We start from the raw sequence: 25,911 nt of genomic DNA on the forward strand, positions 1-25,911 counted from the left end.
ATCCTGGAAACCAAAGAAAGGAAGAGAGTAGTTCTGAAGGAACCAAATGGTCAACTTGGTAGACTGTTGAAAAAGCATCCATTAGATGCAGTGACAGCAGAGCCATGGGTGACCTTAGAAAATAGTTTGGGTAAAGTAATAGGGGCAAAAGCCATATTGATATGCACCTCGGCAAATGGGAAGTGGGAAATTGGAGATTTGTGACATGGCATGTTACATACATGTCAAAATTCATAGAATGTACCACACTAAGAGTACCCTAATGTAAACTGTGGACTTCAGGTGATAATGATATGCCTATATTGGTTCATCCATTGTAACAAATGTACCACACTGGTGTACGATGTTAAGAGGAACACGGGTAAGCCTCCTAATACGTTTGCTTGTAAAGGGGAGGGGAATAGTTAGAAGGAAGTTAAAGGGTGGCTTTTTTCCCTTGATTGATAGACTTTATTTTTAGAACGGTTTTAGGTTCATAGCAAAATTGAGCAGAAAGTACAGAGTTCCCATATATCTCCTGTTCCCCAACCCCTAACACACACACACACACACACACACACACACAGAGCCTACCCACTATTAACATCCCACACCAGATTGGGTGATATTGGCACATCATTATCACCCAAAGTCCATAGTTTAAGTTAGTGCACTCTTGGTGTGGTACATGCTATGGGTTTTGACATGTATATAATGACATGTACCTACCATTACAGTATCATACAGAATCATTTCACTGCCCTGAAAATCCCATACAGAGTCATTTCACTGCCTTGAAAATCCCCTGTGCTCCACCTGTTCATCCCTTTTCCCTCCCAAAGCTCTGGCAACCACTGATACTTTTACTGTCTCCATAGCTTTGCCTTTTCCAGGATGTCATGGTTGGAATCATACAGTGTATAGCTTTTTTCAGATTGGCCTCTTTCACTTAATTGCCTTTTATTTTTATTTATTATTTTGAGACAGAGTCTCACTCCGTCACACACGCTGGAGTCCAGTGGCTCAATCATGGCTCACTGCAGCCTCAGCCTCCCAGACTCAAGTGATCCTCCCACCTCAGCCTCCTGAGTAGCTAGAACTACAGGCATATGCCACCACACCCGGCTCATTTTTATTTATTTATTTATTTTTGTAGAAACGGGGTTTTGCCACATTGCCCAGGCTGGTCTTGAACTCCTGGGTTCAAGCAGTCCTCCACCTCAGCCTCTCAAAGTGCTGGGATTACCAGTGTGAGCCACGACTCCCAGCCTTTGGCTTTTTTTTTTTTTTTTTTTTTTTAAGGAGGAGAATTAATTGATTGATAGACACTTATGAGAAAGGATGCTTTGGGCAGGAAGAAATTGAAGGTAAAGGAAAAAGGATTAAGCACACAAGCAAAACAACTGGCCTGTGATAGGAGGGCATTTCCACTGTAGTAGGAGGGAACAAACAGGATAAGTGGCTCCTATCTGGTCTCTCTTCTCTGTGAAGGAGAATGTAGCAAAAGGTGTGAGGGTTGGAAGCTGAAGGAAAGAGAACCATTTGAAAGAATAGCTCTGAAGACTGGGAGAGGAAGTTTGCCTGGAGAAATGTAAGGTTTCCAGAATAGGTTGAGGGCACTGTTGAGGTTAGTACCTATGAGTTTATGTAGTGATTCCCATCAGTCAAGTGATGTGACTTTTCCACCAGTAATTCAGGATCCTGTATGTGCATAGAGAAAGTGGCTAGCAGGGTAAATAAAAATTGGGATCTTGCCAAGTTTAATGAAGTAAAGGGATATGGAAGTTTCAGATATTTGCAAGAGAGCAGTTTGAGCAAGATAGGGAGGGAAGTGATGGCAGGAGAAAAAGAAACAAGAGGTCGTCAATGGACTGGAGGTCCTAGTAGGGTTGAACAATGAGAATGAAAGTACTTAGGAAAACAAGCATTTGTGGTCCCAGAGTGTGACATAGGGATGTCAGAAATAGAACCATTTTATGCGATTATAAGGTTTTTGAGTGTGGTAAATTGGGGAGAGTAATGCCCAATTTACCAGTACACCAACACTCCTCCTAGTATTATAAAGCCCTGTCTGTCCCTTTACTGATTGTCTTCTCTTCTTAACCACTATTTTCCTTATCTTACCTTCTTCGTAGTTTATGCTCCATCTTCCTCCTCCTAAGTTCTCACATCATTTAACAGTGTGAAGTAGAAAGGATATCTAGACAGAAAGTCTGAAACTTCCCCACAAAGTCTTAACTTGTTTAACTTATTCACAAGACGAAGTGTCCTCATGTATCAAATGAGACAAATTTTAGTTTTGGGGGAGTTGGGAAGGACATAATTTAGTGACAGATATGTGACAAACATTAAAATACAGTGGTGACATCATGGCTGCATTTTACTCTTAAACTTTTCAGGAAAAAATGTGTATGGATATTGAGAGAGAATGAATGATAAAGCAAATGTGGTAAAATATTATTTTTAGAATCTGAGTGAAGGGTATACAGGAATTTTTATGACAACTTTTTTTAGAAGTCTGAAATTACTTAAAAAGATAAAGTGGTGATAAGTGTTAGAATTACAGTGACCACAAAATCCCTTTCTTTCTGAGATGGTGTAAAGGAATCTTTTGTGCCTAACCTTGGAGGCTATAGTCTGTATTTTATTCAAGGACCTGGTGGATTCCCTAATGGACAATTCTGAAACTTTATATTAGAAATTGCTTGTCAAATGATATAACTCAGTTTATGTTTCAGGAAATAGGGTCACCATAGTTATGTTAAAAGTATCTTTAAAATGTTATAATTTATGTAGATTTGCAGCCTTTACCTGCTTTAATATTAGTGTTTTGTTTGTTTTTTGTTTGTTCGTTTAGTTGAGACAGAGTCTCATTCTATTGCCCAGGCTGGAGTACAGTGGCACGATCTCGGCTCACTGCAACCTCTGCCTCCCTGGTTCAAGTGATTGTCTTGCCTCAGCCTCCCGAGTAGCTGGGATTACAGGCAAGCGCCACCATGCCAAGCTAATTTTTCTATTTTTAGTAGAGGCAGAGTTTCACCATGTTGGCCAGGATGGTCTTGATCTCCTGACCTCGTGATCCGCCCACCTTGGCCTCCCAAAGTGGTGGGATTACAGGCTTGAGCCACTGCACCTGGCCACAGTTTGCATTACTTTTATTAAATGGAAATACAGGGAGATTTTGATATTGGTGTTAAGCTCTTTAAAAACCTTTTAAGTTGAGGAGTACTGAATAGACTTATGAAGTACTGGGAAGGCAGTATTATATACTGGTTAAGAGTATGGGCTTTGAAATAAGGTCTGTGTTTGAATCTTAGCTCTGCCACATCCTAGGCACATGATCTGGGGCAAATTACTTGATCTCTCTCAGAGGAGAGCGTTAGATATTGCATCTGTAAAATTTGTTTTGTTTTTTTTAAACCTACCTCATAGGATTATTCTAAGGATTAAATGAAAAATAATGTGTGTACTACTCTAAACAATGGCTCAGTACAGGCATACTTTACTTTATTGCACTTCAGTTTATTGTACTTCACAGATACTGCATTTTTACAACTTGAAGATTTATGGCAACCTTGCATTGAACAAGTCTGTTGGCATCATTTTTTCCGACAGGATGTGCTCACTTTGTTTCTGTCACATTTTGGCAATTCTCACAATATTTCAAACCTTTTCAGTTTTTTTAATCCGTTATGGTGATCTGTGATCAATGATCTTTGATACTGCTATTGCAAATTATTTTGAGACATCATGAACCGTGCCCATGTAAGACAATGAACTTAATTGATAAATGTGATGTGTGTTCTGGCTGCTTCCCCAACCAGCCATTCTCCATCTCTCTCCCTCTTTTTGGGCTTCCCTATTCTCTAAGACGTATCAGTATTGAAATTAGACCAATTAATAACCCTCTAATGGCCTCTTAAGTGTTTAAGTAAAAGGAAGAGTTGTACTTTTCTCACTTTAAATTCAAAGCTGAAATTATTAAGCTTAGTGAGGAAGGCATGTTGAAAGCTGAGACAGGCCAAAAGCTAGGCCTCTTGTACCAAACAACCAAGTTGTGAATGCAAAAAAATAGTTCTTGGAGGAAGTTAAAAGTGCTATTCCGGGGAACACACAAATGATAAGAAAGTGAAACAGCCCTATTGTTGATATGGGGAAAGTTTTGGTGGTCTGGATAGAAGATCAAACCAGCCACAATATTCCCTTAAGCCAAAGCCTAATCTAGAGCAAGCCTCTAATTCTTCAATTCTATGAAGGCTGAGAGAGGTGAGGAATCTACAGAAGAAAAATTTGAAGCTAGCAGAGGTTGGTTTATCAGATTGAAGGAAAGAAGTCTCCATAACAATGAAGATGCAAGGTGAAAGCAGCAAGTGCTGATGTAGAAATATAGTGAGTTATACAGAGGATCTAGCTAAGATCATTGGTGAAGTTGCCTATACAAAACAACAGATTTTTAATATCAATGAAACAGCCTTGTATTGGAGGAAGATGCTATCTAGGACATTCATAGCTAGAGAGACGTCAATGCCTGGACTCAAAGCTTCAAAGTACAGACTGAGTCTTGTTAGGGGCTAATGCAGCTGGTGACTTTAAAGCCAATCCTCATTTACCATTTAAAAAATCCTAGGGCCCTCAGAATTACAATAAATCTACTCTGTTTATGCTCTATAAATGAATGATAGCACATCTGTTTATAGCATGGTTTACTGAATATTTTAAGCCCACTCTTGACACCTACTGGTCAGAGAAAAAGATTCCTTTCAAAATATTATTGCTTATTGACAGTGCATCTGGTCATCCAAGAGCTCTGACAGAGATCTGCAAGGAGATGAATGTTGTCTTCATGTCATGCTAGTACAGCATTAATTCTACAGTCCATAGAGCCCATGGACCAAGGAGTACTTTGGACTTTCAAGTCTTATTATTTAAGAAATACATTTCATAAGGCTGTAGCTGCCATACATAGTGATTTCTATGTTGAATCTGGGCAAGGTAATTAAAAACCTTCTGGAAAGGATTCATCATTCTGGATGCTATTGAGAACATTTGTGATTCAAGGACAGAGGTCAAAATATTGACGTTAACAGGAATTTGGAAGAAGTTTATTCCACCCCTCACGGATGACTTTGAGAGGTTCAAGACTTCGGTGGAGGAAGTCACTGCAGATGTGGTAGAAATAGTAAGAGAACTAGAATTAGAAGTGGAGCCTGAAGATGGGACTGGATTGCTGCAATCTCATGATCAAACTTTAACAGATGAGGAGTTTGCTTCTTATGGATGAGCAAAGAAAGTAGTTTCTTGAGATAGAGTGTACTTCTGGTGAAGATGCTGTGAACATTGTGGAAATGACCACAAAGGATTTAGAATATGCCGTAAACATGGTTGATAAAGCAGTGGCAGGGTTTGAGAGGATTGATTCTAATTTTGAAAGAAGTTTTCCTGTGGGTAAAATGCTATCAAACAGCATCTCATTCTATAGAGAAATATTTCACAAAAGAAAGAGTCCATCAGTGCGGCAAACTTCAGTGTTGTCTTAATTTAAGGAATTTTCACAGCCACCCCATCCTTCAGCTATCCACCACCTTGATCAGTTAGCAGCCAACAGCATCAAGGCAAGACCCTTCACCAGCAAAAAGATTACAACTTACTGGAAAGCTCAGATGATTGTTAGCATTTTTTTTAAGCAATAAAGTATTTTTAATGAAGGTACATACCTTTTTATATACATAATGCTATGGCAGACCGCAATATAGTGTAAACATAACTTTTAAATGCACTGGGAAACGAAAACATTCGTGTGATTTGCTTTACTGCGATACTTGCTTTACTGTGGTAGTCTGGAAGCAAACCCACGATATCTTGAAGATGTCTGTAAATACTGTGTTCTATATCATTATTATTCCTTTAAACTTCCACCTGCTTTTATCACCATCTTTTCATGTGCTCTTCCTTAGATGACAATGGAATTTAAATTCTTTGTACTTTAACTTGGAAAATTTTAGTAGTGTATTCATATTGTGGTCTTTGCACCATGTAAAACTGACTCCATATCCTTTTTTTGTTTGTTTGTCTCATTCTGTCACCCAGGCTGGAGTGCAGTGGTGCGATCTCGGCTCACTGCAGCCTCCACCTCCCAGGTTCAAGCGATCCTCCCACCTCAGCCAAGTAGCTGGGATTAAAGGCGCCCACCACCATGCCCGGATAATTTTTGTGTTTTTAGTAGAGGCAGGGTTTTGCTACGTTGGCCAGGCTGGTCTCGAACTCCTGACCTCAGATGATCTACCCGCCTCAGCCTCCCAAAGTGCTGGGATTACAGGCGTGAGCAACCGTGCCTGGCCTACTCCATATTCTTTCTGATTCACCCATGTGCAGAGTACTGTGTTAGGCATTGTGTATGCTCATGTTTGATTTAGCACATTGTACAAACTTTCATTATAGGAAATTTCAAACTTAAGCAAAAGTAGAAATAACAGCATAACGTTTCATCTTTACCCCCCACTCACTTTCTTCATCTGGATTATTTTGAAGTAATCCCAGGCATCAGATTTCATTTTAGCACACTTAATTAATAATATATTTTGGGTGTGTGCTACAAATTTGTGTATTCATGTGTATGTATATGTGCATATGTTTGTATATGCATGTGTATGTGTATATATATTATATACATACATACATATATATATATATATATATATATAAATCATTTACCTGATACCTTTCCTGAAAAAGCAGGAAACTGAGTTCACAAATGACTCCGCACATACAGAGTAAATGCGCATCACGTTTACACTGGAAAAAGCAGGACGAATGTCCTCCAGTTTCCCTTTTGCAGCAACCATGAAGATTCAAAGCAGAGGTGGTGATGCTTGCCTCAATCTTAATACTTATCCTTCTTTCTTTCTTTCTTTCTTTTTTTTTTTTTAACTCTGACAAACATTTATTGAGTGCCTGCAAAGTGTGAGCACCTTGGGGAATTTAAGAAAGAGTCCCCATGTGGACAAAGAGCTTACAGTCTACACAAGATAATGCCAAGAGTATTAACTAACAAATATAATTTTATAGTTTACAAAACATTTTTCACAAGTAATTTCTTCAAGCAGCCTTGTAAGAAAGGTATTAACATTAGTCCCATTTGATACATGAGGACACTTGTGAATGGTAAGTAACTTAACCAAGTTAAGACCTAGTAAGTGACAATTTCAGACGTTCTGTCCAGTTATCCTTTCTACTTCACACTGTTAACTGATGGGAGAACTTAGGAGGAGGAAGGTGGAGCTTAAACCAGGAAGTTGTAAAATGAGGAAAACATTGGTTACTAAGAGAAAAGAATCAGGAAAGGGACAGACAGGGCTTTACAGTACTAGCAAGAGAGTTGGTGTCCTGGTAAGTTGGGCATTCCCCTCCCCATAGGGGCCAGAAAAGAGCAGAAGGGTAATAGAGAGGGGCCTGGCCATTCTAAAGTGACACAGACATCTGCAAGCTGTGCTGATAAGAGGCTGGGAATGTTTGGTGGCTTGGGAAGGAGGACAACCCTATTTTGTCACCTACCTTATCAGCCTGGATTTTTAGAAATTGCAATTGTGAATACAAGTGTAAAGTTTTACCTTTTATCGTATTTATTTTGAATAGGTACATGAACGTTGTAAAAAAATCAGGCTTTCCTGTCACCTGTGCCCTTGTATCCTTTTGTGAATTCTTCTGCTAAAAGCAAACACTACTATCTGTGAGTTTCTTGTGTTTCCTTCCAGACCAATTATGTGCATACATAAGCATAACTGTTCTTTTTCTAACATCCAGGAGCATATGGAAATGTGTATTTCCATGACAATGAATATTACTATTTTAAGAGCATACTTGTAGTTATTCACTGACATATATGTATTTGTCCCAGCTCTGCCATTCTCTAGCTTTGTGACCTTGGGCAAAATTACTTAACCTTTCTAAACTTCCTTATCTGTAAAACAGGGCGGTGGAGGGTGAAGAGGGGGGTTGGGAAGATGACCGTTACAACTTTGTAGAGTGATTGTGAGGCTCAAATGAGATAATGCATATAAACCACATAGCGTATCTGGTATGGTGAAAACTCAAAAGCTCAGATGTTAGCTCTTACTATTCTATTTCCAACTTATACACACATATTTACAAATGAAAGCTGTAAAGATACTGTACAAGTGAGCAAAGATAAATGGAGAAAGATGTTCATCACATTTGTAACAGCAAAAACACTGAAAACTTACAAGTCATAACCATGGGGGCTGGTTAAATACGATGGATTACTATTAGCTCTTACATGGAAGGAGGTAAATTCCTATATACTGACATGGAAAGTTGTCAAGCTATATTAAGTGGAAAAAGCAAGATGCAGAATAGTGTGCTTAGAATACCATTTTAAAAACATGTGCATATGCAGAGAAAATAATAGCATTTACTAAAAGCATCTTATATGCCAGGCAATGTTTTAAGTACTTTACATGCACGAATTCATGTAATTAATTTAAGAACACCCTGAGGTAGGTTTCAGGTCCAAAGATACACAGTATGTGGAAGATCCAAGATTCAAACCCAGACTCTTATACACTGAGGTTGAGAAAAGAAGCAGTTAACAGTGCTTTCCTTGGTGGGAGGTCAGGAGGTTAGGGAGGGAGGCAGGTTAGGGAGACTGAGGAGCCAGCTGGAAGCACAGAGCAGGTGGAAGTAGAAGGTGAAAGGAAGATTTTCACTTTTTTTTTTTTTTTTTTGAGACTTGCTCTGTCTCCCAGGCTGGAGTGCTATGGCGTGATCTCAGCTCACTGCAACGTCCGCCTCCCGGGTTCAAGCGATTCTTCTGCCTCAGCCTCCTGAGTAGCTGGGATTACAGACGTGCACCACCACACCCAGCTAATTTTTGTATTTTTAGTAGAGACGGGGTTTCACCATGTTGGTCAGGCTGGTCTTGAACTCCTGACCTCAAACAATCCACCCGCCTTGGCCTCCCAAAGTGCTGAGATTACAGGCGTGAGCCACTGCGCCCAGGCCTAAGGATTTATCTATTAATAAAATTGGTTATATCTGTTTTTTCATGATTACAAATAATACTGCAACACCTTCCCTTATACATAATATACTTATGTACTTATACGAGTGACTCTATGAGATAAAAGTCTTAGAAATGGGGTTGCCAAGTCAAAGGGTCTATGCATTTAACATGGGGAATGAGTACTGTCACGTTGCTTCTGAAACTGTTTACCCAGTTTATGTTCCCACCAACAACGTCAAATTCCCATACCTGTGCTAGGTATAAGTCTTTTTGTCTGATTATTTCATTTAATTTTAATTTCCATTTTCACTGGTGAGGTTGGGCCTCTGTTCATGGTTTTTTTTGTCATTTATATTTCTTTTGTGAATTGCCTTTTCCTATTCTTTGTGCATTTTTCTCTTGGGGTTTGTCTTTTTAAAATTGATATGCAGGTGTTCTCTATAATATAGATATTCTGTCACTACATGCAAATGATCTTCCAATTTATTTATTTATTATTATTATTTTTTTAGACAGAGTTTCGCTCTTGTCACCAGGCTGGAGTGCAGTGGCGCGATCTTGGCTCACTGTAACCTCCGCCTCCCAAGTTCAAGCAATTCTCCTGCCTCAGCCTACCGAATAGCTGGGATTACAGGCACCCTGCCACCACGCCCAGCTAATTTTTGTATTCTTAGTAGAGACTGGGTTTCGCCATGTTGGCCAGGCTGGCCTCAAACTCCTGACCTCAGGTGACCTGCCCACCTCGGCCTCCCAAAGCGCCGGGGTTACAGGCCTGAGCCACCGCGCCAGGCCCAATGTATTTCTTTTAACTTAGTTTATGGTGCCTTTAGCTGTACAAAAGTTACTAATTTTTAGTCAAATCTCCCAGTCTTTTCCTTTAGGGCTTCTTATATGTCCTGATCCAAGATTATTTTTTAAAATACTCCTCTATTTTCTCGTATTGTATTAATAGTTTACTTTACAATTAGATTTTTAATCCATCTGAACTTTTTCATATAGTATGAGGTATCCGTTTTTAAAAGGTGGATAGCCAGTTGTGCCATTATGTCTTTTCCACTCACCTGAAATGCCGCCATTACCATACTTTCAATTTTCATGTGCATGTGGGTCTGTTTTCAAACTTGGAGATTCTCTTCCACTGGTATGTGTCTATTCTTGTGCCAGTGGTTTCACTGCTATTGCTTTATAGTATATTTTGATACCTTCTTTTCAAAAGGATACTCTTGTGTATTCTTTTTTTCATCTTGTGTATTCTCATCCATTTTCCAGAAGACCACAGAATCAACTTTAAGTTTCATTTCATAAAGTCAGATTAGTGAGAGCTGATTTTCTGTCTATCACGTTCATTCAGAAACATAGTCTATCTCTCCATTTAGGGGCACTTGTTTTATGTTTTCTTTCTAACACATATTTTGTTGGGTTTATTGTACCTTTTTTTTTTTAACTTGTATTTCAGATTCGGGGTACATGCGCAGGTTTGTTACCTGAATATATTATGTGATACTGAGGTTTGGAGTATGAATGATGCCATTACCCAGGTACTGGGCATAGTACCCAATAGTTAGTTTTTCACCCCTTGCCCTTGTCCCTCTCTCCTCCTTCTAGTAGTCCCCAGTTTCTATTACTGCCATCTCCATGTCCATGAGAACCCAGTGTTTAGCTCCCACTTATAAGTGAGAGCATGTTGTATTTGGTTTTCTGTTCCTGCCATATCCTTATTGCCACAAAGGACATTATTTCATTCTTTATTATGGCTACAGGGTATTCCATGTAGCAGGGCATTCCACTCCAAACCACATTTTCTTTATCCAGTCCACTGTTGATGGACACCTAGGTTGATTCCTTGTCTTTGCTATTATGAATAGTGCTGTGGTGAACATACCAGTGCATGTGTCTTTTTGGTGGAATGATTTGTTTCCTTTTGAATATATACCCAGTAATGGTGTTGTTGGGTCAAATAGTAGTTCCGTTTTATGTTCTTTGAGAAATTTCCAAACTGCTTTCCCCAGTGGCTGAGCTAATTTACATTCCCACCAACAGTGTATAAACGTTCCCTTTTCTCCACAGCCTCACTAGCATCTATTGTTTTTTGACTCTTTAATAATAGCCATCCTGACTGATGTGAGATGGTATCTCATTGTGGTTTTTATTTTAGCTTTTAATAACTATTTAAAGTCTGCTGTTTTGATAGGTGAAAATGATATATCACTTAATTTGCACTTTGATTCTGGAGAAGTTAAATATTTTTAAACTGTGCTTATTAACTACTTATATTCTGAGAATTATCTGATTATATCCTTGATCTATTTTTCCATTTGGGTCTTAATCTTGTATGAGCTTATCATGTCAAAATGATACTAATTCTTTGTCAGAGGTACAGCAGAAGCAGATATTTTTCCAGTTTATTTTATTTTATTTTATTTTATTATTTTATTTTTGAGACAGAGTCTTGCTTTGTCACCCAGGCTGGAGTACAGTGGCATGATCTCGGCTGACTGCAACCTCTGCCTCCTGAGTTCAAGTAATTCTCCTGCCTCAGCCTCCCTAGTAGCTGGGTTAACAGGCACACGACACCATATCCAGCTAATTTTTTTTTGGAGTTTTAGTAGAGATGGGTTTTCACCTTGTTGGCCAGGCTGGTCTTGAACTCCTGACCTCAAGTGATCGAACAACCTTGGCCACCATGCCCAGCCTTTTTCCAGTTTATTGTCTGACTTTTAATTTACCACTTTTTTTTTTTTTTTTTTGTGAGACGGAGTCTCACTTTGTTGCCCAGGCTGGAGTGCAGTGGTGGGCTCTTGGCTCACTGCAAGCTCTGGCTCCCGGGTTCATGCCATTTTCCGTCTCTGCCTCCCGAGTAGCTGGGATTACTGACATGCGCCACCATGCCCAGCTAGTTTTGTATTTTTAGTAGATACAGGTTTGTCCATGTTAGTCAGGAGGGTCTCGAACTCCCAATCTCAGGTGATCCGCCCACCTTGGCCTCCCAAAGTGCTGGGATTACAGGCGTGAGCCACCGCACCCGGCCCAAATTTACCACTTTTTAATTTATACTTTTCAGAAGTTTGAAAGTCTAATATAGTTAAATATATGAATCTTTCGTGACTTTTACTATTGATGTTAAAGTTGTTAAAAATTTTTGTGGAATGATTTCATATTTAGAACAAATACGCCATGTGGGAAACTAATCATGTTGGCTTGATAATGGAATGAGTTCTTAAGTAATTTTTATAGATGTTTAATAATGTTATTTATTAAACATCTTATTTGTTTATTAATGTTATTTGTTAAACAACTATTAAATGTTATTTAATAGTGTTATGTATGGTGTTAGTGATGCTTATTTTCATAATAGATAGCTGAATATATTATATGTGTATACATATGTATAAAACTGAATGTTTTATATATACATACACATAGATGTCTTAGAATGATTGAAACGGTTACAATTTTTCATTTTGAGAAATTTTAATATTTGGCAAGTGCAAGTAATTCTTTTTTGAGATGGAGTCTTGCTTTGTCACCCAGGCTGGAGTACAGTGGCACAATCTTGGCTCAGTGCAACCTCTGCCTCCCGGGTTCAAGTGATTCTTCTGCCTTAGCCTCCCAATTAGCTGGGACTACAGGCACGCACCACCACGCCTAGCTAATTTTTTGTATTTTTAGTAGAGATGGGGTTTCACCATATTGGCCAGGCTGGTCTTGAACTCCCGACCTCGTGATCTGTCCTCCTCGGTCTCCCAAAGTGCTGGGATTACAGGTGTGAGCCACCGTGCCCAGCCAAGTGCAAGTAATTCTAACAGCTTTTAGTGAAATTCCGTGTATTAAAGATTGTCAATTTGAATATTTAAATTAAGTAGTATATTCTGACATGAAATTTGCTATTGTGTTAAGGAGAGGCAACATCTTTAATTGACTTCTCTGTCTTCACAGGAAGTTATTCACATGAATTTATGTTGTTGCCTATAAAACACTATCCAATAACTTTTACCTTTTCCCCTTAACTCCCTCAGGTCCTACCACAGCTCTGTGACGTTGCACTCATGTATATTGTTATTAACTGTTTTGCAAACAACCTAATACTTGTAGTTCCCTTAGTTTATATATATTCAGGTATACCAACTGAATTGCCCTTTTCTTATAATAAATGTGCTTTCGTTTCTAATAAACAACCTTCAAAGTAGTAGGAAAGATATTAACATCTGAGCATAGGAGTTGATACGGTTTCTCATTGAGAAATTAGTCTCTAGAATTATAATCAATAACATGGTAAAGGAAAAAATGGTGAAGATATTAGAGCTGTACCTAAAACTTTCCATAGTTTGACCTTATGGCAAGTGAACATTTGGTTTTTGTTACCCTTTTAAACACTAAATATTAATACATTATCTTTTTTTTTTTTTTTTTTGTCGCCCGGGCTAGAGTGCAGTGGCCAGATCTCAGCTCAGTGCAAGCTCCGCCTCCCGGGTTTACGCCATTCTCCTGCCTTAGCCTCCGGAGTAGCTGGGACTACACGTGCCCGCCACCTCGCCCGGCTAGTTTTTTTGTATTTTTTTAGTAGAGACGGGGTTTCACTGTGTTAGCCAGGATGGTCTCGATCTCCTGACCTCGTGATCCACCCGTCTCGGCCTCCCAAAGTGCTGGGATTACAGGCTTGAGCCACCGCGCCCGGCCAATACATTATCTTATACAGAGGCCCTCAATAAATAAAATATTTATAGTAAACTACTGATGAAACACCTTTCATTATGGTAGAAATTCTTTTCAGATTACTGAGAAATGCAGTTCTCAAATTTCTGCGTAAGTTTTGCTTAATTCATTAAAGCGTATGCAACTAACTAGCAACATACTTCTTTTACTGCTTGTATTAGAAATTCTTTTTGTACTTAATATTTGTTTAATTATTTGATCCATTAGTTCAATTGTAAATGACTTCCTTGTTGAATTTATTCATTCAGTTTTCATGATAGTTTGAAGAGTAATCTAGACCAATGTTATCCAATAGAACTTTTTTTGTGACAGTCACACTGTATATGTGCTGTCTAATACAGTTGCAACTAGCCGCATGTAGCTAATAAGCTCTTACAGTGCAGTCAGTGTGACTATGAGACTGAAGTTTTAATTGTATTTAATTATAACTGACTTAATTTTTTTTAAGCCACATGTTGCTAGTGGCTACCACATTGGATAGCACAAATATATCTACTTTATTTTCATTTAGTTTTCCAAGTTACAATAAGTGTATTTTCTAGGTAAGTGTTCTACTTTTACAAACTCTTTGAAACCTGTGATAAAAAAAAAAATGCAAAAGCAAACTCTAAAAATTAATTTACTAAACTATTTGTATTTGATTTTTATTGCATTTATTTGAAACATTGGGTTGCTATATTGAGCATACCACAGACCATTTCTCCTCATTTCTGGAGACAGTTTCATTCTAAGGAGAAACATATGTCCTAAAGACCCATGAACTAATACTTATTTTGAGATTGGTCCATAAAAGGTTTTTGTTCATTTTTAAGCAGCTGATTTAGAGGAAAGTTTTAATGAACATGAACTGGAGCCCTCATCACCTAAAAGTAAAAAGAAAAGTCGCAAAGGAAGGCCAAGAAAAACTAATTTTAAAGGACTGTCAGAAGATACCAGGTCCACATCCTCCCATGGAACAGACGAAATGGAAAGTAGTTCCTATGTAAGTAAAAAAAACTGTTGGATTCTTACTTTTTGTTGCACCATGAATATTTCATTTAAACTATCTGTAGGTGAAGTTCATCATTTGAAATGTTAAATAAGCTTGAAATACTGATAGCATATTTTCATGATTTTTTTTTTTTAAGTTTTTTTTTCTTTTACATTTGCAGAGAGATAGGTCTCCACACAGAAGCAGCCCTAGTGATACCAGGCCTAAATGTGGATTTTGCCATGTAGGGGAGGAAGAAAATGAAGCACGAGGAAAACTGCATATATTTAATGCCAAGAAGGCAGCTGCCCATTATAAGTGCATGGTAAACATGGTTCTTTTAAGCCCAATTTTGTTTTTTTGTTTGTTTGTTTTCCTTTGTTTCCCCTGTGATCTAAAAGCCCAAATGATTTTTAAAAAATCATTTAGCTAGTAACCAAAAAACTTTCCGTACAAGCTTTAGTATTTTAGAGTTATGAATAGTATATCTTGTAATCCCAAATCTTAATAAAATTTAGATTTTGTTAAATTATAGCCTTTATGTTTTAGTAGGATTTGAAGTAATTCTAATTATAGTTACTGTAGTTAGGATAATCTGTAATTAATTATTTCATAACTAAAAATTTATAAGCATGTCATGAAATATATTTAGACTTTTACTATAACCTAATAATTATCTCTGTTGTACTTAACACACTGTATTACAGTTATTCATTTATGAACTTATCTTCCCTAACAGACTCTTAAATTCCTTGAAGATAAGAATAAGTTTTTATCTTGATATCCTTAGATCCATGCCTGACTTACAGTACACATAAATATCTTTGACTTGGAGTGTATTGAATGACTCATCCCATTGATAAGGTTTTTAAAATTACATTATTTATGTCACAGGTTCTTAACCAGAGTACATATCATATTTACCTGGTGAGCTTTTTCCAAAATATGTGCATCTAGGAACCCTGTGGAATAGATCTCATATATGTCTAGTTTGAAAAACAAAATCCCCCAAGTGATTCTGATCTGCGTCTATGGTTGAAATTTGCCAATTTAAACTGCTTTTTAAAACTTTGTGGAAATGTAAAATAGTTGAAAATAGAGTGACATAGTTGAAATTTTCATTGCTTGAAGCGATTTAATCCTGGCTTCACACTGGCAGTCCTCATTTTTATTTCAATGTCCATCATTTTGGCTGTATTTTAATCAGACATGTAAATATATTAAAAATATTTGAGCAGATACTTGATTATTAAGGAAAGAGTATCTTTCTTCGGAAATTAAATATAACACATTTGTTATCACATTTAATGTTTTTCTCATAAGGATTCTGAATGTTAATGTTCCTGCATTTTTCTTCTCTAGTTGTTTTCTTCTGGCACAGTCCAGCTCACAACAACATCAAGAGCAGAATTTGGAGACTTTGATATTAAAACTGTACTTCAGGAGATTAAGCGAGGAAAAAGAATGGTCTGTAGTTTTTATATTTGTTATGCAACATTACACTTGACTTGCTGCTTTAAATTTAGAGTACATCCCAAATTTATCCAGTCATCAGAAAATTTAATATAAAGTAGTTCATATGTTAAAGCAAAGTATATTGACTTACTTGCAATATAATAAAGGATGTTAATGTTACTGAAACTTATTTCTCTTTCTATGTAACTTCATTACTTAAGAGGATTATACTGAGAAGATTTATATACATTTCAAGGCATTTGCAAGCCTTTAACGATAAAATAAATGAAGATATGAATGTGACAAACTTTATTAAGTTTAAAATGTTACATTGTGTAAGCTTGCTTAAAGGAAATTTTTTTCAGGGCTTTCTTTTTAAAGTACACATACACAGGACTGCCTCTTAAAATGTTTGTCATAGCGTTCAAAGTTTTTTTAAATAAAATAATATAAACTACACCTTAGTCTCATGTTGTTAAACATACTGAATTACCAACAAGTAGCTCTAAGAAATATTGGCATCTTTATTGATCACTTACTCCTTTATAGCTTATGAATGCTATAATATGTCAGTTGTCTCTAGAAATTAATTTTTAAATTTTTTGTTGGGAAATTTTCAAACATACCACAATTGGAAAGCCTAGTAACACGTATCTATCCGTCATCTTGCTTCATCAATTACCAAAATTTGTGGCACTTGTTTCATATAGGCCTTTTTTGTTGTTGTTTTTTTGAGACAGAGTCTCACTCTGTCGCCCAGGCTGGGGTGCGGTGGTGCGATCTTGGCTCACTGTAACCTCTGCCTCCTGGGTTCAGGTGATTCCCGTGCCTCAGCTTCCCAAGTAGCTGGGATTACAGACATGCACCACCACACCTGGATAATTTTTGTATTTTTAGTAGAGACAGGGTTTCATTATATTGGCCAGGCTTCTCATGAACTCCTGACCTCATGAAGTCCACCTGCCTCGGCTTCCCAAAGTGCTGGGATTACAGGCGTGAGCACCCAGCTGAAAAGGAAACTTTCATAACAGAGCCTGTGGTACTGAAAAAAGGAAAAACCACTTTATCGTATTATTCAGAGCAGTGTTGTATAATACAGCTAAAGTCCAAATAGGTGACTAAGATAGCAATTCAATTATCTTGCCAACTTATTGTTTACCTGTGCACCATTGAGGGTTGGGGTGAACACTAACCTAGCATTTCCAATTGTGCTCCAAAGGAAGTTAGTTCATCAAGATGTTCCCCCACCCCTCCAGAGATAAAAGGGCATCTAGATTTCAATAAACTTGAAAACTGTTTACTCTGTGCCCCCATCCTTGGAGAAAAGGCTGTGAGAAGTCCTGCAATAAAGTGATCTGCTTAACCTATCCTTTCTCAAACTTATTTGACTTGAAACCCCTTTTTCAACAGTTACCTTTTAATCTCCGAACGTTCTTCAGGCAAGGCTTATCTAGGCCAAACTGAGAAGTCTTGAAAAGATTTCAGCCCCTTTAGTCTCCCTCTGCACTTTTGTCTACTGGTAGTGATTCCTCTGTGGGGGAACTGCTTTTCTGGTTTCTTATTCTTTCCCCTAATCATAATAGGAAAGGATCTGATCTTAGGGAGGAAAAGAAACCAACCACTAAAATATACAACATCATTCTTTTTGTGTATTTGGCAGTATTAAGGAGAGTCTTATCTACATTTAGATGTCAGACCTGGGATGGTCAGTAGTTTTTCTAACAAGCCGGCAGTTTATAAATGTTAAGTAATAGAAACATCAGGGGATGGCAATATTAGAGGGCTTATCAAAGTATGGTTTAAGTTGCAGCGTTATTTCAGTTATATGCTATGTGATAATTTCAGTGTATTCTTTTTCAATAGAAAATGGCTGCTGTTTTCTTGAAATACTGCTTACGATTATTTCTCTTTCCTTATACAGAAATGTACACTTTGCAGTCAGCCTGGTGCTACTATTGGATGTGAAATAAAAGCCTGTGTTAAGACTTACCATTACCACTGTGGAGTACAAGACAAAGCTAAATACATTGAAAATATGTCACGAGGAATTTACAAGTAAGAAAACAACAATTGTCTATTTCCCTAAACATATTAGTAAGTAAAATAGATGACATGAGTTCACTCAATCTCTATTCTTAGGTGGTATTTAGTTAAGTATAGAATAGAATACTGAGCACATTGTGTAAGGAATGAGTACTACAATTGGCATTTTCCTCTGACTACATATCCCTGGATTAGCATTCATCCATCCAATATTAGTTATGCTTCCTGTGTGCCAGCCATTGTGCTTGAAGCTCGGCATATAACAGTGATCAAAACTACATACACTGGGCCGGGTGCGGTGGCTCACATCTGTAATCCCAGCACTGGGAGGCCAAGGCGGGTGGATCACCTGAGGTCAGGAGTTTGAGACCAGCCTGACCAACATGGTGAAGCCCCGTCTCTACTAAAATACAAAAATTACCCAGGTGTGGTGGCAGGCACCTGTAATCCCAGCTACTCAGGAGGCTGAGGCAAGAGAATCGCTTGAACCCAGGAGGGAGAGGTTGCAGTGAGCCGAGATTGTGCCATTGCACTATAGCCTGGGCAACAAGAAGCTTACAGTCTGTTGGGAGAGACCTATTATTTAAGTGGCCAGACAAATATTCAATTACAACATAGCAGCATAAGTGTTCCAGAGAAGTTACAAAGTGTTATGAGAGCATGTAAGAAGGAAGAGGTAACCTAGTCTGTAGTGGGGAGTCCTTAAGAATTTTCTGAAGGAAATAGTGCTCAGCTTTAAGCTGAGATATTAAGGACAAAAGTGAGCCTTGGTTGGGAGAGGTATTCTGGGCAGAGAGAACAACATATGCAAGAGCCCTGGGTGAGTGAGACGCAAGCAGAGGTGGAAATGGGAAGATGTGTTAGGAGGCTAGTGCTGGTGGTCCAGGTGAGAATTATTGGTAGCTTAGAATAGGATGTGATAGATAGAAGGCAAAAGGTTCTCTTGAGAAGATGGTGAAAAAATAAAGTTTGAAGATTTGGGATTGGGGGTCAGCCTCTTTTTTATGGGTCTTCCACTTACCCGTGCTGCCTTGGGCTAGGTGGTGTTAATGTAATGGTTCCATTTGTTTAATCAACGAGTATAAGTTGGCAGGTACTCCTGAAGTTTTTATTCGCTGTCCAGAGTTGTAAAGCACTTCCTTACTCTTACATGCCTAGAATGCAATAAACCAATAACTTCCAGGTCTAGTATTCTGTGTAAAAGACAATGTGCACAAGCAGTCACCAAGTCATTTGGGTGCCTACATAAGGCGCTATGCTATATAATAAAATTTGCCAAATTCTGTTTAATAATCAAGGCACAAATGTTTTCAAGTGAGTTCTATAAAGCCTTTAAGGAACAAATAATCCCAATGTTATTTAAGAGATCCAGCACATAGCAAGAGATGGAAAACTTACTGGTTCATTCTGTAAAGCTTACATAACTGTGGTTCCAAACCTAACAAAGATACGTTAAAAGACAAACAAACAAACTGTAGACCAGTCTCCCTTTTTTTGCTTTGAGACAGGATCTGACTCCGTTGACCAGGCCGGAGTGCAGTAGTGCGATCATGACTCTACAGCCTTGACGTCCTGGCCTCACGTGATCCTCCCACCTCAGCCTCCCAAATAGCTGGGACTATAGCCCAGCTAATTTTTTTAATTTTTTTTTTTTTTTGAGGAGGGGTCTTGTTATGTTGCCCAGACTGGTCTCAAACTTCTGGGCTCAAGTGATCTCCCTGCCTCAGTCTCCCAAAGTGCTAGGATTACAGGCATGAGCAATGCCCAGCCACAATCTCACTTTTATAAATATACAAAAATTCTAAATAAAATATTAGTAAGTCAAATCCAGTTCTGTATTCTAAGAATTGAAAGACTGTTCAGGCTGGGCACAGTGGTTCACACTTATAATCTCAACACTTTGGGAGGCTTAGGCGGGAGGATTGCTTGAGGCCAGGAGTTCTAGATCAGTGCAGGCAACAAAGCGAGACTCTTGTCTCTATATAATTTTAAAAACAGAAAGAAAAAAGACTGTTCAAAATTAGGAAATATATTAATATAATGTGTTAGTAGAGTAAATAAAAATCTTATCACCTTCCTTATAGATGGTGAAAAGACATTTGATAACATTCAACATCAGTTTCTGAATTTTAAAGTAACAAGTGCTCTTGGTAAGCTAGGAATCTTAATAGGTGTTTATGAGAAAAACAACAGCAAATAGCTTATTTGTTGTTAAAGTAAAGGAGCAATGGTTCTTAACCAGGAGTGAGCCTCAGAATCACTGTGAGGTGGATAAGACCCTCTTAAAATATTCATGCCTGAGCCCTACCCGTAGAGATTTAAATTTAGTAGGTCTGGATTGGGGCCCAAACCATGCACTTTTGTGACTCCCCAGGTGATTCTTATGTTCATCTCTAATTGAAAACCATTAGACTATACTTTAATTCAGATTAGGAAGAAGACAAGGATGCCAACTACCAGCATGACTTTTAACATTCTTCTAGAGGGTTAAGCTGATGCAAGACAAAAAGAAAGAGGCCCAGTGCAGTGGGTCACGTCTAAAATCCCACACTTGGGGAGGCCGAAGCAAGAGGATTGCCTGAGGCCAGGAATTCGAGACCAACCTGGGCAATATAGTAAGACCCATCTCTACACAACGTTTAAAAATTAGCCACGCAAAGTGGCACACGCCTGTAGCCCCAGCTACACAGGAGGCCCACACTGGAGAATCGCTTGAGCCCTGGAAGTAGAGACCAGCCTGGGCAACATAGTGAGACCCTGTCTCAACTTAAAAAATAAGGCCGGGCGCAGTGGCTCACGCCTGTAATCCCAACACTTTAGGAGGCTGAGTCTGGCAGATCACGAGGTCAGGAGTTTGAGACCGGCCTCGAGATTGCCCCACTGCACTCCAGCCTGGGCAACAGAGCGAAACTCCATCTCAAATAAAAATAAAAGTAAATAAAAGTGTGTAATAAAATGATCAATATTTGTTATTTATATCATTATCTACCAAGAAAATTCAAAGGAATCAACTTTGAATTTATTAAAATTAGTAAGAGCTCAGTAAGATTGCTGAATATGAGATGACTTTTAAAAAACAATTCCAGTAATAACTAGTTAGAAAATGTAAACGAAAATCGTCTGCCATACTCCGCCAAACACACATACACTAAAGATGAATTTTTTCCATTTAAAAAAAGCACACACACAAAGCTTTGTTTTGGGGCGTGGGTGGGGAGACAGGGTCTCACTCTGTTACCCAGGCTGAAGTGCCACTACATGATCATGGCTCACTGCAGCCTCGACCTCCTGGGCTCAGGTGATCCTCCCATCTCAGCCTCCCGAGTAGCTGGGACTGCAGGCACACGTGACCATGCCTGGCTAATTTTTGCTATTTTTTTGTAGAGACAAGGTTTCACCATGTTGTCCAGGCTGGTCTCAAACTCCTGGACACAAGTGATCCACCCACCTGCGCCTCCCAAAGTGCTGGGATTACAGCTGTGAGCCACCATACCTGGCCAAAAATTACATTTTACAAAGGACTGAAATGAGTGGTGAAATATATTATGTTCCTTGATAGAAAACTCATCTTCGAAAGACACCTATTCTCACCAAATGTATAAATTTGGTATAATTTTGATCAAATCCAAATTTTTTGACAGTTTTATTTGAAAGGCTAAATGCGATATAATTTTCACTTGTAATGGTTGTGTTTACCTTATATAACAGAAAGAAAAAATAGCAGCTTAACAAGAGAGAGGGTTGCTTTCTCACCTAAAAGACATGCAGAGAAAAGCAATCCAGATGTGGTAGGCAATTTTTCAGTGTTGTCAAAGACCTACATCACCATCCTTCTGCTCACCCCTCCTTAAGGTCTCCTTCCACATATGTGTGTGTATGTTTTTGTGTACGTAGAAAAATCTCTAGAAACGTATTCAACAAGCTTAATGGTTATATTACTTCTCATTAGTTACATAGGGATGGAGGAGAAGAGGCAAGTTTATATTCTCCATGATAGGATTCTGTGGTGTTTGAATATCTTCATGAGCAGTGTATTATTATTAAAGTAGCCATTAACATTTTAAAATAACAGGCTGATTTTAAATATCCAAAATCAGATTATATGGAGAACTATTATATTTAAAATGTAACTTTTAGATGCTTTTATTATAATAGTTTTAAATGGAAAATATTTCCATTTTCATTTTGGAAGAAAAATGGAAATATAGATGAGGAAAAATACTTAATGTCAACTTTAAGTCTACCACGCAGAGGTAATAATTTTAAATCTTTTGGAATGTTTTCTCTTAGACGTTTATGTGATTATGTGCGTGTATTTATAAAAACAGGATTTTCTGCTGCTCTGCCTATGGGGCAGCCATCCTTTTATTCCTTTGCTTTCTTAAAAAAAAAGATTTTCTTATCTATGCCATTTTATAATCTCTTTCCCACTTATCTGAGACACTTTTGTGTGACATTAATCAATTTTACATCTTGGTTTTTTTTTGGTTTTTGGGTTTTGGTTTTTTTTTGTTTTTGTTTTTGAGACAGTCTCACTCTGTCACCTAGGCTGGAGTGCAATGGTGCGATTACAACCCATTGCAGCCTCAACCTCCCAGGCTCAGGTGGTCCTCTCACCTCAGCCTCCCAAGTAGCTGGGACCTCAGGGGCACCCCATTATACCCGGCTGATTTTTTTTTGTGCAGACGAGATTTCACCATGTTGCCCAGTCTGGTCTCAAACTCCTGGGCTCAAGCGATCCACCCGCCCCAGCCTCCCAAAATGCTGGGATTACAGCATGAGCCATTGTGCCCAGCCTACATCTATTTTAATGATTGCATGGTATTCCATTATATAGGTATATCAGTTTATTCTGTTGGTTCCTTTTTCAGACATCTAGGTTGTTTTTGCTTTTTAGCTATTAGACAACCATATTTCAGTGACCGTCTCAAAACAAAAATATTTGTACTTGGATCCATAATGATTTGAATTGCTCTTTTACTTTTTTCCTGTTGAGATTTGTTTCTGCAATCCACTTGTAATGTGGATTCCAGATAGAGACCATTGAGTTCAAATGAGAACCCATATAGGTGGGTAGTTTGGCAAGAGAAGAAGGAACAAATAGGAGGAAATGCAGGGAGGAATATTTCTGAATGAAATGGCTTCCCTGGCCGGGTGCGGTGGCTCACGCCTGTAATCCCAGCACTTTGGGAGGCCAAGGCAGGTGGATCACGAGGTCAGGAGATCGAGACCATCCTGACTAACATGGTGAAACCCTGTCTCTACTAAAACTTAAAAAATTTGCCAGGCGCGGTGGTGGGCCCCTATAGTCCCCAGCTACTCAGGAGGCTAAGGCAGGCAGAGCTTGCAGTGAGCAGAGATCGTGCCACTGCACTCCAGCCTGGGGCGACAGAGCGAGACTCCGTCTCAAAAAAGAAAAGAAAAGAAAAAAAAGAAATGGCTTCCCTGTCTCCTAACTATGGCTTTTCTTCCTTACCAGCCCTTTCTGGGTCCTGACTATATTCCTATTCAAAAGACGAGGGAGAGGTACATAATAAGTGTTATTTATGTTTATCCTGTTTTATTGTATTTATTGTATTTTTAACCATTTAAATATGGATTCTTTTAAAATGTCAGCCTCCCACTATAAAAAATGGAGTTCTGGCCGGGCGCGGTGGCTCATGCCTGTAATCCCAGCACTTTGGGAGGCCAAGGCGGGTGGATCTTGAGGTCAGGAGATCGAGACCATCCTGGCTAACACGGTGAAACCCCATCTCTACTAAAAATACAAAAAGTTAGCCAGGCGTGGTGGTGGGCGCCAGTAGTCCCAGCTACTCGGGAGGCTGAGACAGGAGAATGGTGTGAACCGGGAGGTGGAGCTTGCAGATGGTGCCACTGTATTCCAGCCTGGGTGAAAGAACGAGACTCCGTCTCAAAAAAAAAGGAGTTCTGTGACAGCAGGGACCTTGTTTGACCAGTTGACACCTGTGACCTTGGCACCTAGACTAGTGAAGGCCATATAAGGGCCTATGGGAAATATTCTGCAAGTAAAAACTAATCTCATAAAATGATTAAAAGTTGCTCCAACAACAAAGCACTTGCCCTTTTAGAGGAAACTTTCTATTAAAAAGATGATTTTCAAATGTAAACAAAAACAGAATAGTATAACAAGTCCTCATATCAGCAGTTACCAAGTTACTGCCACAGTTGCTTTATCTAATTGTTTATTTTCCTGGAGTATATTGTTTATTTTCCTGAAGTATATATATTAAAGCAAAATTCCAGATCTCTTGTCATTATATAATTATTATTCCATTATCACACTTTGTAAAATTAACAATTATTTCTTAGTATCATCTTATACCCAATCCATTTTCACATTTGCCCAGTTGTATAAAAAAAAATCTCATTTTAGACTTAATTTGTTCAAATCTGGATACATGCAAGGTCCATCCATTGCATTTGATATGTCTCTTAAGTCTAAATACGGACATACTTGTCCCGTTACTTATTGAAGAGCCTCGATAAATTGTCCTAAGTCCCACATTCTAGATTTGTCTCTTTGCCATTTCATGATGTCATTTTACTTGTGTCTCTATCCCTCTCTCCCATTTCTTGTAAACTAGAAGTTGGTTCAGAAGTTTAATTAGATTCGGGTTATATTTTATGGGAAGATTCTTCGTAGGTGCTATTGTGTAGGAATCTCACTCTTGATATTTAAACTCATGATTTAAAAATGTAAAAAGAGGTAGTTCCCAATGTGTAGTATTTGAAGTGTACAAATTCTCCCTAGCTCTTTGAAAGTTATTGAAAATGTTTTAAGACTAAAAAGAAAAATAATGAACAAAACTAAAGTCAGTTGTTATTGTTGTCCACTGTGTCCTGAACCCCACCTTTGCCTTTTATTCTACTCAAATATTAGACTTAGTTTAGATAATCTAAACTAGACATGTAAATTCCTAGATGATTTCTTTTATCTATTGCTGACCACAAGAGGGCATCCAGTGAACATGTTCTAAGCATTCTTCCATTGTTGTCTTATGTATAATAGGCATAAAACTGAGGAATCGCCTCCCACTCATAGGTGGGAATTGAACAATGAGAACACTTGGACACAGGGTGGGGAGCATCACACACCGGGGCCTGTCGTGGGGTTGGGGGAGGGGGGAGGGGATAGCATTAGGAGATATACCTAATGTAAATGACAAGTTAACAGGTGCAGCACACCAACATGGCACATGTATACATATGTAACAAAACTGCACGTTGTGCACATGTACCCTAGAACTTAAAGTATAATACAAAAAGAAAAAAGGGCTCAAATCAGCCTGCCCTTGTTTGATTGTCCAAATCACCTATATTATGATTTTTATTAAAAACTTAATGAACTTTAAATATACAGTCTATATACCCAAATAAAAGGTTAGAACCAAGCATGATAATCAAAGTGTCACTCCAGAGATAACTTGCCAGATTTAAAGGGGAAAACCTACCTTTACAATGGAGAAATCTGGCCATCACCACTACTTTAACCAAATGATCAAACATAATGTTACCCAGTAGCAGGATATTTTGAAATTAGATGCCTCCTGAAGTATGCAGGATTACCTACAAAATGTCTTGACTGAAAAAGAAAAGCTGAACCTGAAGCTGACCAAGCCCTTAGACCTTATTCCCAGTGTATAGGAAATACAGGGCGAGAGAGAACCAAATAAAACAGTACCACAATTAGACAAGTCCAGAATGTGCTACA

The 25,911-nt window shown here is 38.4% G+C and overlaps 1 protein-coding gene across 4 annotated transcripts in view; it reads left to right on the top strand.

Moving 5' to 3' along the window:
• PHF6 (PHD finger protein 6) overlaps positions 1-25,911 on the top strand; it is a 55,626-nt gene that overhangs the window by 25,489 nt on the left and 4,226 nt on the right. For 2 of the 4 annotated variants that reach the window (XM_011948722.1, XM_011948723.1), the window contains 4 exons: positions 14,527-14,693; positions 14,863-15,006; positions 16,044-16,148; positions 18,058-18,191. In XM_011948722.1, coding sequence (XP_011804112.1) covers positions 14,527-14,693; positions 14,863-15,006; positions 16,044-16,148; positions 18,058-18,191 — 550 coding nt within the window. Of the gene's footprint in view, positions 1-14,523; positions 14,694-14,862; positions 15,007-16,043; positions 16,323-18,057; positions 18,192-25,911 lie in introns of those variants that run through there. The other 2 variants (XM_011948721.1, XM_011948724.1) reach the window with 2 other exon arrangements.

The sequence above is a fragment of the Colobus angolensis genome, unplaced genomic scaffold (genome assembly GCF_000951035.1).
Source record: "Colobus angolensis palliatus isolate OR3802 unplaced genomic scaffold, Cang.pa_1.0 Scaffold283, whole genome shotgun sequence".
Taxonomy (NCBI): Eukaryota; Metazoa; Chordata; class Mammalia; order Primates; family Cercopithecidae; genus Colobus; species Colobus angolensis.